We start from the raw sequence: 14,157 nt of genomic DNA, 5'->3' as shown, positions 1-14,157 counted from the left end.
AAGATGAAGGTAAAGCGGGGCGGGTCTCAATTGGTTTGAACTGCTTGATTTTCACACTTCAAATGAAGGCCGACGCCGCACTGCATTTTTAAATGATCTGCGCGATGGCTCCGGAATTTACTGACGGAGAGCAAAAATGTAAGTATTTTATCTGCGGGCTATTTTCCAATCGGTACTGGATGGTCTGATGTCATTTCAAAGGACTATCGCTGGTAGTAAAATGATGTCTTAGAACAATTTGGTAATCTATCAATTTGCTACTTGAGATTAGAGGTGGAACAAGTAATCAACAACTAATCGATTTTCAAATTCAGATCGTTATTTTGAAAATCGATGAATCGTTTTGATATCATTTGACTAAATATTTTCTCTTCAATTTTGGAATGCTTCTTCCGCATTTTCAACCGAGTCTCACCACTCCGATTTCAAAATATTCTAAAAATGTAGGCATCGAGAGCTATTATTTTTCTCATTCCAACAATTCAAAGGTATTCCACAATTTGTTTTCACCTATGACACACCCAACAGATTCAAATACCTTGGGAATAATTTTCAACATTACCACGATTCACACACACCCAAAAATTTCCAATTTTTCAGTTTCTGAAACGACGAGTTGTTTGGGGGTGTTTTTTTTTTTTTTTCCAGAAGTTTAGTAAATGAAAGCAGTGATGTAAATAGATAGAAAAGAGATATCAAATTCGAATTGGGTATAAAACGCCTCCTAGACTGCAGCAGGCCCAGGAGATATTTTGTTTTACTGGGGCAGACAAAGAACCTTGCAGTTTTAGAGTCTTTTCAGCCACTGAGCAAAGCCAATTGCACAGAAGCTAAACGAAAGAGAGAGTTGCACAAATCTAGCATTGCAACGGGGCTAAAAATAAAACCTGGCAAAGTTATTCTGATCCCTTATTGGTCCCATAGTTTGATTTCACATTTAGCATTTGCATTCCCCTCCGCGTAAACATTTCATTCTTCCCCCCTTGCTGCGGCACAATGAGACTTGAGTGACTTTGGCAGCAGATTTTTGGATGGCTGCTCCCGAATCCACCAGTGTATGTTATCAGCAGGTAAACAAGCTTTCCAACAAAGCCATAATGGCGCGGCAAGCGGGCATAAAGAGGCTCATCTCAAAAAGCTATACAAGCCATCAAAGCTTGTGTCATTTGCTCGACACCACGCTGCAGCTGCAAAAAAAAAAGAAAACCTCCAGTGGAAATCGCCCGCCTATTTCCAGACACTTCAAAACTATTTGTATCGGTTTGCGTATATACTCGTCAACGTAAGCCGGCAGATTACAAATATAAGACAAGGCCGTTTTTAATGTTTGCTTTTGTTTCGCAGCAGGGAATCAAAAACGGTGTCACGCGCTACATTAACGTGATTTGTGCAACAAGCTATTTGAATAATTATTTTCCACACTTGCGTCTATATTTGGAAGGATTAACCGTGCGATTCAACTTCATGTGGAAAGAATTTGCCAACTTGAAACAGAGGGGGAAGGGGAGTAACTTGAATGTTTTACCAGCACCAAAAAAAAAAAGCCAAAATTCCAATCACTTAGCTATTTATGAGATTTCTTTTTTTTTGTAATGGATTTGCAAATCTTGATTCAAATCATGGACATAAAAGCTATAACAAGACATTTGCCCAACATTAAAAGCCTTCCTAATACAAAAAAAAGATTTTTTGGGGGACAATTTTCTACTCATGCTCCTTTTTTTCTGATGACTCTGTGCAGATTTTCCCCCCCGTAGTTCTCAAACATCATCTAAACTTGACTTAAAACGCAAACACGGATCCACTTTTCATCTCGTTAGCCACACTCGACGTTCGCCGCCAAACTTTTCTGCAAATGTGCCTTTTGGGTACGACACAAACCTACGCACTTTTCTCCTTTGCGAGGGAGTCTCAAAAGCTCCCCTTTCACGCAGCTAATTAGCCATAAAACGCCGCCATCACTTGGTGACAATTTCCAATCCCGAACCGATAAATGTGTTGAAATTTCAAATGCATGCGGATGCGTGTGTTACTAATAGCGATTATGTGGGTTGAGGAGAAAAAGAAAGAAAAGGGAAAGAAAAAAAAAACTCAAACAGGCTTCCAGTCATATTTCGTCGACATTTCATCACACATTTAATCTGGCCCTGTCTAAGATTTCCTCCTCAACCTGTAGTCGAGGCACAATGGCGGATGAGATTATGAAGCATGTCTGTTAAAGCATGTCTGTTTGATCATCATTGTGTTTAGGTGAACTTCTCCACTTGACAGCAGATATGTAACCTAATCTCTCTCTCAGGCAATGAATAGGGCGGAAATGTGATGGCATTAAGTCGATTTCCTCCTTGCTTTGCACTTTCAGCCTTAATTCCCCTTGGCTCTTCTTCTTCCAAACGCTGGCATTCATTTAGATTTCAAAAATATAAAAATGTTACGTGAAGGCTTGCCTATTCCTTTTCATTCATCTGTCATTTGAAGTTCACGCATATATTTACCCCCACCCCCTGCCCCCCCTTCTTCCAAACAATGCTTGTTTATTTACAGCCGCATCTATCTCGCAGAGTGTCAGGGAATCAAATAAAACTTGTGTATTATCTGCAAACAGCGGATGATGCGCGTGACAAAAGGGCGAGATTTGACATTCTTTGTGAATCAGCGCCGACATCGTCTTGATATTTGCCGTGCGCTCATCTAAATCTTCATTTAGCGTCAGCGGCCCGCATGTTGACATGGGGACAAAAGGCATTGTGGCGTTTCTTTACATTGGCCCATTTAAAGCTGAATTCAACACACCTGACCTGATCAAATGATATTGAGATGGCTGATTACAAGAAGTTGATTACTTCAAATGTATCCTAGACATTCTGAGAATTGCATGACAGTAACCCAGGCAGGTTCTAAGTTTTGTTGTGAAAGCAGAAGCTTTACTTCAAAGGTAAAAAGGTGATTTGGTGCCATGATGGCATCCAGGCTTTAATTTGAAATACTGTGTTTTCTTAAGATGGAAATACAATGAAAGCAGCAGGGGCCATAACATTGAACCCTGCGGAACACCATACGAAAGACAGCGGGGCAGAGGGGAAGGCAGAAAACTGCCCGGGTAACAGGTTGTTTTAAAGCCAATAAAGTAAAAGTTGTCTGATTGTATCAAATAAGTCAACTTTCAAATTTTTTAAAGAATTTTCTGTTTGAATAAAGGAATGGAAATTAAAACTGTTTTGAATTCATTAAGTGACAAAATACTCGACAGATTATTAAAATCTTTATTTGCACCCCTAAATGGTTTACAAAATAATAAATTGAGCATTTCTAAATTTGATTTTGGTGAAGTTCATTATTTTTTTTCCCCACATTTTATGTGAAATGTTCCATTTTTACCACTCACTATTTAACACTTTACTTTAGTTCTGAATTATAAGCACATCTTCACAACATTGTGCTACATTTCCATTTGTTTTCCCTAACGGCATGAAGAAAGTATCTATTTATCTACTGTAGATATTTTTTTAAGCGATTTAAATCCGTTACAAACAATGCGGAAGCTCAAAGGCGCCCGCTATGGTGTCCAGTCCATTCTCCTCTCTAGCCAATTAAAAGCTGGCCTGCGCCGAGGAGGGGTCGTCAAGTGTTTGCGGGGAGAAGGTTTCAGTGGAAACGGGCGCACATGGCAACACGGCATCCCATTCAGCCTGACGAGAGCGACTCCAGGCGGCACCGAGCTCAGCAGGGGGTTGTAAACATTTACACTAAGAGCCTGTCCAGTGCACATGCTCGGCGCTTGCCAGCCACCTCGGTATCGAATGTTGTGTTGCATATTTTGTCATTCAGGCCTGTCCCGAAAATTGTAGGAATCACACCATCAATTTATGAAGGAGCCATCCAAAATGTGACAAGAGGCTTATGTTGAGCGGAGGAAATAGAGCTAAACATTGTTCAAACACCCCGAGACCCACATGGTAAGGGAGCGCTCGGCGGCGAGCTGCGATGCACCCCGCTGTGAACTGGGAAAGTGATGTTGGTGGGCTCGCGTCTCCGTGAGGGCCGCGGCGTTCCCGGGCCCCCCTGTTTGAAGCCTTATTGAAGTCTGTTGCCTGCAGCCGTGTGCCAACTCCAACGCTTCCTCAAAAGGCAAATGAAATGAATGTGCTATATCGTGCGCCCAATTCCCCCGAGTGTTGGAAAGGTGTGATTAAAGTAATTTGTTATTATAGATGCCCCCCAAAGTCACTAAGAATTCGTTTTAAGGCACTTTGTGACGCTAAGTAAATGTTATATTATTATATTACGATGTGGAACTGCAGTTGGAAAAGGAAAAACAAGTGCAGCAGCTTAAGAAGCATTTTTAAGAATGTTTTTGTTGTTCATCTTTTAATGCTACCTTCTCTCTTATGCTTCATGACATCATAGTTGTTAATTTTGTTTTGCAACCTAAATTAAGTTAAAGGCAGTGCAAGGACTCCATCTAAAACGCAATAAATTGGGATTTTTCTGCATAAAACACGCAAAAGCGTCTTTGGGATCCATCCTTTATTGTTTCAAAACTCTTCTTTTGCAATACAGTCTTTTTTCTTATTACACGTGAGATCTGATGGCCGATGTACAATGACGTCTCATCATGAAACACGGTCACACACAGTTCCTTTCTACATTTTCTACCAGAAGGTTTGTGCATGATCATTGACGTAATAATAATCACGGCAGCTCCGTTGCTTCCCGAAACGATTCTGTTTTTTTTTTTTTTTTTTTTGGTTGACAGTTTCATTTTTTTTTTCTCAAAGTGCATTTTCAGGATTGCAAAGGTGACTTGTTTGCCCCCCCCACTCAGCTCAGCGTTAATAATATACACGTCAGTATTCACAAGAGGGCCTGACTGCTTTGCTGTGAGGAACAACTACATTTTGCCACTACGACACTTATCTGGATAAGTCAAATCAAAGAAAAACATATCAATATGCATGCCATGAACATTCCTCCATACACATTTAGAATCATAATAAATGTAATGTATATATTTCTTTAATTATTTTAGTCATGACAGTATTTTCCACAAATGCTGATAATGCTGAGAACTAATGCCGCTTACATTTTGTTCTGTTTTTACACGCAGGTCATGTGGCTTGATGCCACAATGTATAGGGCCACGCCCTAATTATTATGTTAATAGCATTTGGTCCACAAACCCAAATTGAACTTGAAAATAATACAAACAAAACAGAACTGGGAGCAGATGGAGCTTTCGGACGTAAAAATTGCATGATGCTGACATTTTTTTTTTTTTTTTTTAAAGTTCTTTCAAGTGAAATGTTATGTCTTCAGGGTGCGGTCTGATGTCTACATTTTCTGCCACGGTTACTATACTCTTCTGTTCCACGGAACAGCTTTGACTCTGTAGAATTTGGTTCCGAGAGGAACCTTGAACCTGTTCTGGGCCTGGTAAGAGAAGACAGGAAGAATTTTTGTGAGGCCTAACGCTCCCCCAAAAAAATCATTATATCATTTTATTTATTGCCTATCTTATGTATCGGACAACCTTTTGCCATGCACAAATAATAAAACAAACATCGTATCATTTTAAGATGAGTATATTTTATGGAAATAAATCAATCTTGATTTCCATTCGCATTGTGATATGTCGCTCGACTTCATTTAAGGGGTTTTTCGCACCCCAGCTGATTAAACAATGCCCTGGAAATGGAAAATCATTTTTCTGTCTCGGCACAATGCAGCATGTGATTTGGGTTTTCCAGACTACTTTCCAAGACACAATGTGGAATATATATGGGCACTCAAAAATTGCAAAGTCAGGATATAGTAGCTAGGGAGTGATTCCGAACACAGCCAACAAAATAGAATTTCCACCTTAAAGAAAGCTAAATACCTTCTTAGCCTGGCAATACTCCTTCTCCATCACCTTTCCGAGCACCCACGGTCGCCTTGATGTCCCCGAGGCTACACAACCACATCATGCACACTTGTTAGACACATGCATTTATTTAAATAAAAAAAAAAAAAAAAAAAAAAAAAACGTAAGGACTGTTTCCAAAGCCATTAACCTGGTTTGAGGTCCAGCGCAGTAAGTGACTCCGAGTGCAAGAAGTAAAGTGTCGGGCCGACGGTGAAAAGCACGTAGTTGTCGTGTCTTTCATCCAGGATGATGAGAACCAGATCGCCGACCTGGAAACTGAGGTGGGTAAACACAAAAAGGCATGAAGACAATTATGGAATCAAGTGCATCATTCCGGCATGTTCGTTGAAAGCGTCGACTTTTGGGGAAATTTTTATTTTGTTCACTTACTCTCTGATGGCAATTTTTTCAGAATGCCGCGAGGACACAGAAGACATGCTTTGAGACATCTAAAAAGAAGAAAAAGCCAATTAAAATCCATATTTATCTAAATTTTTTACATCTGCTGTGTTTTAAATGCTTCAGTTCAACTAAAGGCAAAAATCATTTAGTCTTTGATGCTACTGCCACCTAACGGAAAAGCTTGAGCATAGCAGCAAAGGCGGACTGACCAGTCTTTGGCTGAGCCGCTTGTTCTCTTCCTCCTTCATGTGTAAAGTCTGAAAGAAATCATTGATGATATTGATTAGACCACACAAATAAATAATCCGTTATTGCACGTTGAAAGAAGAGCAACGTTTGAGCATTTTTTTTCCATTTTCCAAACTTAATTGAAATGAACCATTTGGTGGAAGTGATGCTAATGCTACGCTAATTAGATGCGTGTAAATAAATACCCTCTCAAGCAGGAGTATCCTCTGCTTTTCCTCAGACATCAAGATGTTCTCACTAAACACAAAAACAAGTCGAAGCATGGTATGCAGGCATCCGTGATGGGATTCTTTTCGATTTCTTTTGTGTCTCGATGAGATGCTTACTGGACTGTCACCATGCTGGCCTCCACAGCCGAGTCGACATCCCCTTCGTCCCTTAAGGTGGCCACCGAGGCTAGTCTGTCCCCGTCGGCCACGACCACGGACGAGCACGCCCCGCTGACGTCGTGCGCGACAAAGATGGCCGAGGAGGCCAGGGCGGTGCCGCGCAACCGGTTCAGCTCTTCCTCCAGGTGCTTCTTCTCCTGCATCACGCTGGCTCGGTCCTCAGAGAGTGTTTCTATCAGCGCTACGAGCACAAACAAATTTGTCGTCCGTTGCTTTTCACGGGAGAACGTGGGACGCGCTCACCTTTGTCCTTCTCCTGCTGCTGGGTGACGTTCTGCAGCTTTTCTGTGAGATCGTTGATGATTTGCTCCTTCTTCAGCCTCTCGCGAGTCAGAACAGTGTTGAAGTTTGTCTTAGGAATGACACAATGTAATACAGTAAATACTCTTTGTCATATAAGCAAAGCAACCCAAATTATGGTAAGAATAGCACAAGTACAAACCTGTTGTTCGGCTATCAGGGAGGTCTTGAGGTTCTGGATCTCCTCATTTTTTCTTCTCTCCAGGAGCTCCAGCTGGGTGTGCAGGGAGGTCCTCTCCTGCTGCAGAGCCGAGTCCAGGGAGAGAGGAGCGTCTGCGCGGCTCTCGGCGCACAAGGGTAGCCCCGCGTCGCTGAAAAGTAGAAGGTGCAATTTTTAGAATGCCAACGCATTTGCAATCGGCTGCAAAGTTGTTGAAGTAGAAAATGCCATTGTGGTGAATTTGTCAGATTTACCTTTCTAATGACGGCCTGTTGTGAAGCTCATCCTCAAGTTGTCGAATCCGGTCGGTCAGCCTCTTTTGCATCTCCTCATTTTGAAGCTGCAACGCTTTCAACGCTTCGTCGGAGGCTTCATCCTCGAGCCTTTTACATAAAAGCTGGTTTTCAGCCTGCAAATTACTGCTCGCGGTCCTCAACTCTCGCTCCAGTTCTTGGAAATTCCTAAATTGCAGTTCCTTTTCTTCATTGGCAGCAGATACCTGCTGGTCCAACTCTTGCTTGAGGTTCTTCACTCGGTCTGTGTGGCTCCTGTCAGCATCCTGAGCCTGCTGCTGCAGGGCTGAGAATTCGCTTCGCAACAGAGCCATCTCCTTCTCGTGCCTCTCCACCAGCTCCGAGATGCAGTGGTCCTTCTCAATCTTCAAGAGGCTCTTCACCTGGGCTCGGTCCAACTCGTACTCCTCATTTTTTACCTGGAGTTCTTGTTTAGTCTTTGCGAGCTCGTCGTTGAGTACTTGCGTCTGGGCCGCTACCTGGGAGCTCACCGCCTCAGCCTGCTGCATCTTGGTCTGCTCTAGTAGGACCCTCGCCTCCTCGATTTCTGTCTCTTTGAGGGCCAACTCCATCTCCACTTTGCAACGCAGCTCTGCAAGATCAGCATTGCGAGCCTCGAGATCTTTTATTTGAAGGTCCTTCTCTTTTAGGGCACTGTTATGCTGTTCTGTTGCTTCCTTTAGCTTGGCCATGTTGTCAGCAGCAACCTGATCCAAAGCCTCCTGATGCTCCTTGGTGAGGTTACCCAGTTCTGCCGTGTGTTCCACCTTCAATCTGTCCTCAAGCTCTGTCAAGTGTGCCTGTGCCTCAGCCTCCAGTTCCTGCCTAATCTTCTGCTGGCCAAGTTCGATCTGGAAATGCAGATTCTCCAGCTGACTTTGCAGAGAGTCCCTGCAAGCCAAGAGTTTCTGTAACTCGGCTTCTCGGTCGCTCATCAGCTGCTCCGACGTGTTGATCTTCTCTCTCAGGTCGCTCTCTGTTTGGAGCCAAAGCGCCTTGTCGCCCTCCAGCTGGGTGAGTTCTTTTTCCTTGCGCTCCATCAGCCTCTCGAGGTCCAGCATGGCTCGCTGCACATCTCGCACGATATTCTGGTTGACTCGGTTGTCCTCAGTTAGCGAGCGGACCTGCTTCTCATACGCCTGCCGAACGGCCATCATCTCGCTCTGATGCTGCTCTTTCAGCTCCAGCTCAAGCGCCTGGCAGATGTTGTCCACCGTGTCGCGGACCTCTGAGCTCACACTCCTCAGGGCGAAGCCAAAGTCGTTTTGCTCTTTCGAGATCTGACTTCGCAGACGACACAGGTCGTCCTTCACGCACCTCAGGTTGGAGTGGGACTCCTCGGCGGCCGATCGGTAACTGTTGATGGCTTGATGGAGCTCGGCGATTCTCGAGTTCTCCCTCTCCAGGGTTGTGGTGTCCTGGATGCGCTTGTTGTCAATGGCGTTGATGACGGATGAATACAAAGACTCCACCATCATTTCGGGGCTGGTCGGGTCACTGATGGGGTTCGGGGAGGTTAGGTTGCCCTCGATCACAAATTCATTGACGGCGGACATAAAGTCGGACTCGGGGCTCTCTGCCAGGGAATCCAGGTCGAGGGACCCGGGCTGCATGACGGCATCCATGTTGGGATGGCCGATGGTCTCAAAGTCAAAAGTCTGTGCGTCGATGCTGTCCGGAGAAAGGTCCTCGGAAGGGGCAGTAACGTGGAGCGGATGCGAGCTGGCTCCTTGCAGGCTGAGAGAGGCGGGAGCGTTGAAGGTTGTGGCCTGGCCACACGGGCTCGCTGCCGACTGAGGCGTTAAAGCGCTTGACCCGTGTGTGCTCTGGCTACATGACGCCTTCAAAGACAAAACACAGCGACGACAAATCTGATCAAAGTGATTAGTTACGGCACTTCAAAAATAACGTTTCTGATCTTTCGATTATATGTGAAGGTTTTACAAATCCTCACGCTGAACAATGCCGCTTTGAAATATGAACAAGTTACCCTTTGTTCGCTCAGCATGTTCGTGATGGTTTCGGACATGTCGTCCAAACTCTGCGTAGCTTGGACCAGCTTATGGAGCTTCTCCGTGTGCTCTTTCAAGGGATCAAAATCGCACATTGTCGGGACCCTACCGAGACAGCAGATTGAGATGAATTTTGAAATGAATTACGATGGTATTTTCAGAACAAGGTTAACTCGTAAATAAATGCTTACATGAGGAAAGGCTGCACCTCCACAGGACAGCACGATTTCAAGTACTGCAAGTCATCGAGGGAGATGTCGGGGAGTTCATCATCGAATCGTCGCGGTTTTCGTGTCTGTGAACAATCGAGAGCAGAGTGAGCAAAACATATTTTCAGCTGGAAATGCTCTCGTTCGAGAAACGTAAAGCCTTACGCAAAATGATGTCGGAGGCCACGCGTCAAACCCTCGAAACAAGCGGTTTCTCAGGAAAGACTTTCCTGAAAAAAACAAAAGCAAGGTAATGATGTCGATGGATTGTGAGGTCAAGGAGTAACAGGTGACAGCACCCTTACTGAAGAGTTTCCCAAAGTTCTCCCTTTTGAACTTCTCTGCCTCGTACAGTTGTTTGCCATCTTTCACAAGTGCATAGGCCCACTGGGAAAAGAAAAGGCATTGGCAATTTTTCTAATCCCAGCCAAGCCAGCAAAAAGAATGTGGTTAACATTATTAGGGACCTCTCTGTAGTGTCGCATAAACATTTTCCTCCGGACGACTTCCACCACCGCCAAGCAGTACATCTGCGGCACCGTACTGAGGGCCTCGACCACGCGCACCCGTTCTAGGAGCTCAGTGAGGAGTCGCAGCAGAGCTTGAAGCTTCTCGCCATCCTGGTCCGCGTGGAGCATCACGTAGCAGCACCATCTGTTGCAAAGGTTAAGACGACGAGTAGTAAAAAAAACAAGCACGGAGCGAACGGAAAGCACGGGGGGCATTTACTTGAGTCGGACTTGAAGGTTGTTTGCGAGCTCCTGTTTGGCGGTGGTGCACTTCTTTTTGATGTCCAGCAGCTTCCTGTGGTTGTTCAACATGATCATCAGCTGGTTGGTGTGACTCAGACACAAGTCGGGCAGAACCGATGTGTCCTTCAGGTTTTCAGCCCGCTTCTGATTGGCTAAAAATCCCTGTAAGAGATCCATAGGAGTATTTATACATATCTGACTGGTCAGCTGATTATTTAAAAAAAAAAAACATCAACCATGGTGCTATTTCGAAGTTGATGCATATTGTCATTAATCCACTCAGCACACCTGAGCAAGTTCCTTTTGTTCATTGACCAGCTTCTTGCAGCTCGCAATCATCTGGTCGAGCGCGTATAAGCGGTCCTCCAGCCCCTTGATAGCTTTCATGTTTTGATTATCCAATTTGGCGATGGTGTCGCGACAGTCTGCTAGGAAGGGTTGAATGATCCGCGGGTCAAGCTGTCGGGAAGAAGAATGCCAAGTGTTTCTTTTTTTAAGTCACCGCACATTTGTGATGCCTCAATAAAAAACAGCGGCTCACCCTGTTAATAGAATCGAAGCATTTCCTAACGACAGACTCGACGTCGTTAGGTCGATCCTGCACGTTGATCCAGTCCAGCAGCGTGACATTGAATTGGGGCATGTTGCCAGACATGGGGATGTCTTCGTCTGGCAAAGCGGCTCGAAGCATTCCGCTGTCCCTCATTTGACTTGGGTCTCTCTCAGCAGCACCTTCGCTTTTGGACGTCTCGGTTGAACCTCGTAGCTTGAGGCCCCGCTGTGCATCTTGGGCACATAGCACCGACTCAGTGGATTTTTCTCCTTCCGTCTCGTCGGAATCTTTCTCCGGGCTGGAGGCGGACTTCTTCGTGTGCTCTCGATGGCTTTGTCTCGTCAAACATTCCAGCAGAGGTATCCTGGCCATCACGGAGACCGCTGTTCCCAGCCTGTCAAGTTGTTTTAAGATCCAGTTAACTTCTTTTTACACTTGTATGACAGAAAACCCAACACAGTTAATTAAATATACAGTACTACAGATATAAATACAAATACACAGGACAGAAATTCTATGCTTGATTGTGCTTACTATCTCCCCAGTGGTGACACTTACTTTGTCAGTTTAAACTTAATTTCTTCCAGATCGTGCTGGTAGGTGGAGTAGGCCGTGTCAAATTTCACGAGTAGCTTCTGGTAGGACAGCGTGCAATCGTCCAGGTTGGCCATGATGGCGGCCCAGCCTTGGTGCTGGAGGTGTTCGTCATGAACCAAACGTTCACAGAACGAGCTAAGCTTGTTGGCAACTTCAAACATTTCCTGCGCGGGAAGCAGAACACATCACGTCACTCACAAATGGCATGTCAAAGATGCAGCCCCTTTTCCATTTAAAAAAAAAAAAAAAGGTCTAAAATAGTTCAGGATGTACTCCACGGTCAATTACCAGAGCGAGTTGTGTTCGAGAGGCAACGGTGTGAAAGACAGCTGGCATCAGCAGCGACTCTTCCACCTTCACCTGAATCTCACTCTCAATGGAGAAGGCGGTTTTGGGAATGGTTGGATCCCGGTCTGACAAGATCATCTCCTTGTTGAACAGGAATATGGGATTTGTTTCCTGGAGGCAAACGGCAACAAATTGGGAGTCAAAACAATGTATGAAGGGTCTGGAAGTGGGAAGTGCAACCTTTAATTGCAATGTAATTTGAACACATTAGGACAAAGACGGATGGCTCCTTTGAGGATTTTAGAATTTTACTGCAGGTTGGATCAAACCTTGTCTTAACAGCTGGTGCGAAAAATAAAATGAAAATCAACTTACAGTGCCAGCACTGTAGCTGCAGACACGTCGCTCCGCAGCCATACATTCCCCTCCATTGACAACAAGGACTTGATGTTGAATTGCAATCTTATATTTCGCCTGGATGGCATGTTTAAGCTCCAGTACACTGAGAGAAAAAGAAAAAAAAGTGTCAAAAATGGCTGGAAGATTAGCGCTTTAGGCTACTTAGTGGTCGTTTTGCTTACGTTTGGACAGCGAGATCGGTGTCAAATGTCAGTGTGCTGCCATTGTTAACCTGGAACACATACAACTTCATGTTGAATCGGCCGCTGGTCTCTGCACTTGTTCATTTAGTCTTTTAAGGCCAACCTGCAAAAAACAAAAACATAAATCAAATGAAACACATCCTCTTAGTTGACATGTCATGAACAAAGGGAATAATTTATCTACAACATCAATTCTCAGCTGATTACATGCAACCCGCTTTCCTAGACATTGAGATCCATAAAGAGGATTAGCCTTTGAAATGCTTTTATATCTATTAACTCCACGCTCTTACATGTTTTAAGTGCTTTTAAGATCACTTCATTAAGAAACCCTATGACAACTGCATGTTAAAAATCTTGGGACTCATCTATTAATTTTGGGAGTGATAAAAGCAACTGGGATAGAAGTTGGGATAATTATGCTGCAAAAACACCAATTGCATTTTTAAAGCGAGAAATTATTTAAACGCCACAAAAGGTTGTGTTTACACAACAGGTAATAATGTTTCTGAGGCATTTTCCCCCCAAATTAAAGGCAAGTACCATTGTAAACTGAAGAAATTTATTTACCCAGTAATTCGCTGCTGACGGCACAATTACGCACGACTCACCTTCAACTTTCGGTCACATTCTAAGGTTAAGAATACTAAAAACAAGACAAATCACCAGTCATTAATCTCGAGGCCCTTCAGTTGGAGGGGGTCACAAAAGGGACAACGGATTGTCATGTATTTTCCCCTTTTTGTCCGTGTGCGTAAAAAGCCTCCCTTTGTGGATATGTAAATTCTCCTTCAGTTAACTCCTGTTTTTTTCCACAACTAAAGAGTGGCATCGGTTAGCCAGAATGTAATTATACCCCTGCTAACTGCGCTAAGTAGCCATTAGCCAAAAGAAAACTGATGTTAAACAATAAAACAAGAGGACATTACCAGTTATTTGTGTGTATTTGTATGTATATGACATTCCACGATGGAATTAATGACCCAAAACGGAATGTCTTACCTCACTTTATCCGCATCTCCCGCTGTTGGTCTCCACCTTAGCTAAGGCGAGTAGGCTAGCTAACAAGCTAGCAAGCGAGCTCAGTCGCGTTACTTTGGCAAACATAGAGCTAACTTAGCACCACTAGCTCGAAGGCGCGGCTAGCCTCGGGTTGATGACAGTCATTGTGAGCGAGGACCAGTGATCGTGAGCAGCATTGTCGTTTTAAAAAGACGTTTAATGGTTCTAATATCCAACCCTGGGTGGTGTAACAATCAGCCACTGGGTTTAGCCGTTGTTTATACCGAAGAGCTAACTAGGCTAACAGCCTCGCTCGCTCTGTTTTGTTGTTGTCATCTCCTGTGGGCGGTTCGTAAATGATTGGCTCTTTGCTTACGCGGGAGGGCCAGGATTGCTAATCATTTTAACGATCTTTTATAAATGAGTGACAATAAAAGGTGAACA

General features: G+C 44.1%; 1 protein-coding gene across 2 annotated transcripts; it reads right to left on the bottom strand.

Moving 5' to 3' along the window:
- Window positions 1-4,510: 4,510 nt before the first annotated feature.
- Window positions 4,511-14,076, bottom strand: rb1cc1 (RB1-inducible coiled-coil 1). Of its 2 annotated transcripts, none has more exons than XM_088396914.1 (23): window positions 13,714-14,076; window positions 12,691-12,814; window positions 12,485-12,611; window positions 12,110-12,280; window positions 11,783-11,985; window positions 11,213-11,618; window positions 10,960-11,130; window positions 10,649-10,833; window positions 10,387-10,573; window positions 10,219-10,306; window positions 10,085-10,149; window positions 9,902-10,005; window positions 9,689-9,815; window positions 7,660-9,539; window positions 7,388-7,556; window positions 7,189-7,297; window positions 6,883-7,126; window positions 6,742-6,793; window positions 6,517-6,564; window positions 6,296-6,354; window positions 6,054-6,181; window positions 5,879-5,949; window positions 4,511-5,430 (listed from the first exon to the last, which is right to left on the bottom strand). In XM_088396914.1, exons 2-23 carry the CDS (start codon window positions 12,759-12,761, stop codon window positions 5,353-5,355), a joined length of 4,743 nt encoding a protein of 1,580 aa, XP_088253040.1. In that variant the 5' UTR covers window positions 12,762-12,814; window positions 13,714-14,076; the 3' UTR covers window positions 4,511-5,352. The 2 variants fall into 2 exon arrangements, with proteins under 2 accessions (XP_088253040.1, XP_088253042.1); XM_088396916.1 differs by having other exon boundaries at window positions 10,225-10,306.
- Between the last annotated feature and the right edge of the window lie 81 nt (window positions 14,077-14,157).

The sequence above is a fragment of the Syngnathus floridae genome, chromosome 14 (assembly GCF_059516105.1).
Source record: "Syngnathus floridae isolate MCC-2025c chromosome 14, RoL_Sflo_1.0, whole genome shotgun sequence".
Taxonomy (NCBI): Eukaryota; Metazoa; Chordata; class Actinopteri; order Syngnathiformes; family Syngnathidae; genus Syngnathus; species Syngnathus floridae.
This window is presented reverse-complemented; position numbering and strand designations above follow the sequence as displayed.

Excerpts from the sequence above, each read along its gene's own strand:
- rb1cc1 (XM_088396914.1), bottom strand. The coding sequence starts at position 12,761 with ATGAAGTTGTATGTGTTCCAGGTTAACAATGGCAGCACACTGACATTT. Across the intron at positions 7,127-7,188 it reads GCAGCAGGAGAAGGACAAAG|CGCTGATAGAAACACTCTCT; the intron begins GTGAGCGCGTCC and ends TTGTGCTCGTAG. Across the intron at positions 6,182-6,295 it reads GAAAAAATTGCCATCAGAGA|TTTCCAGGTCGGCGATCTGG; the intron begins GTAAGTGAACAA and ends TACCCACCTCAG.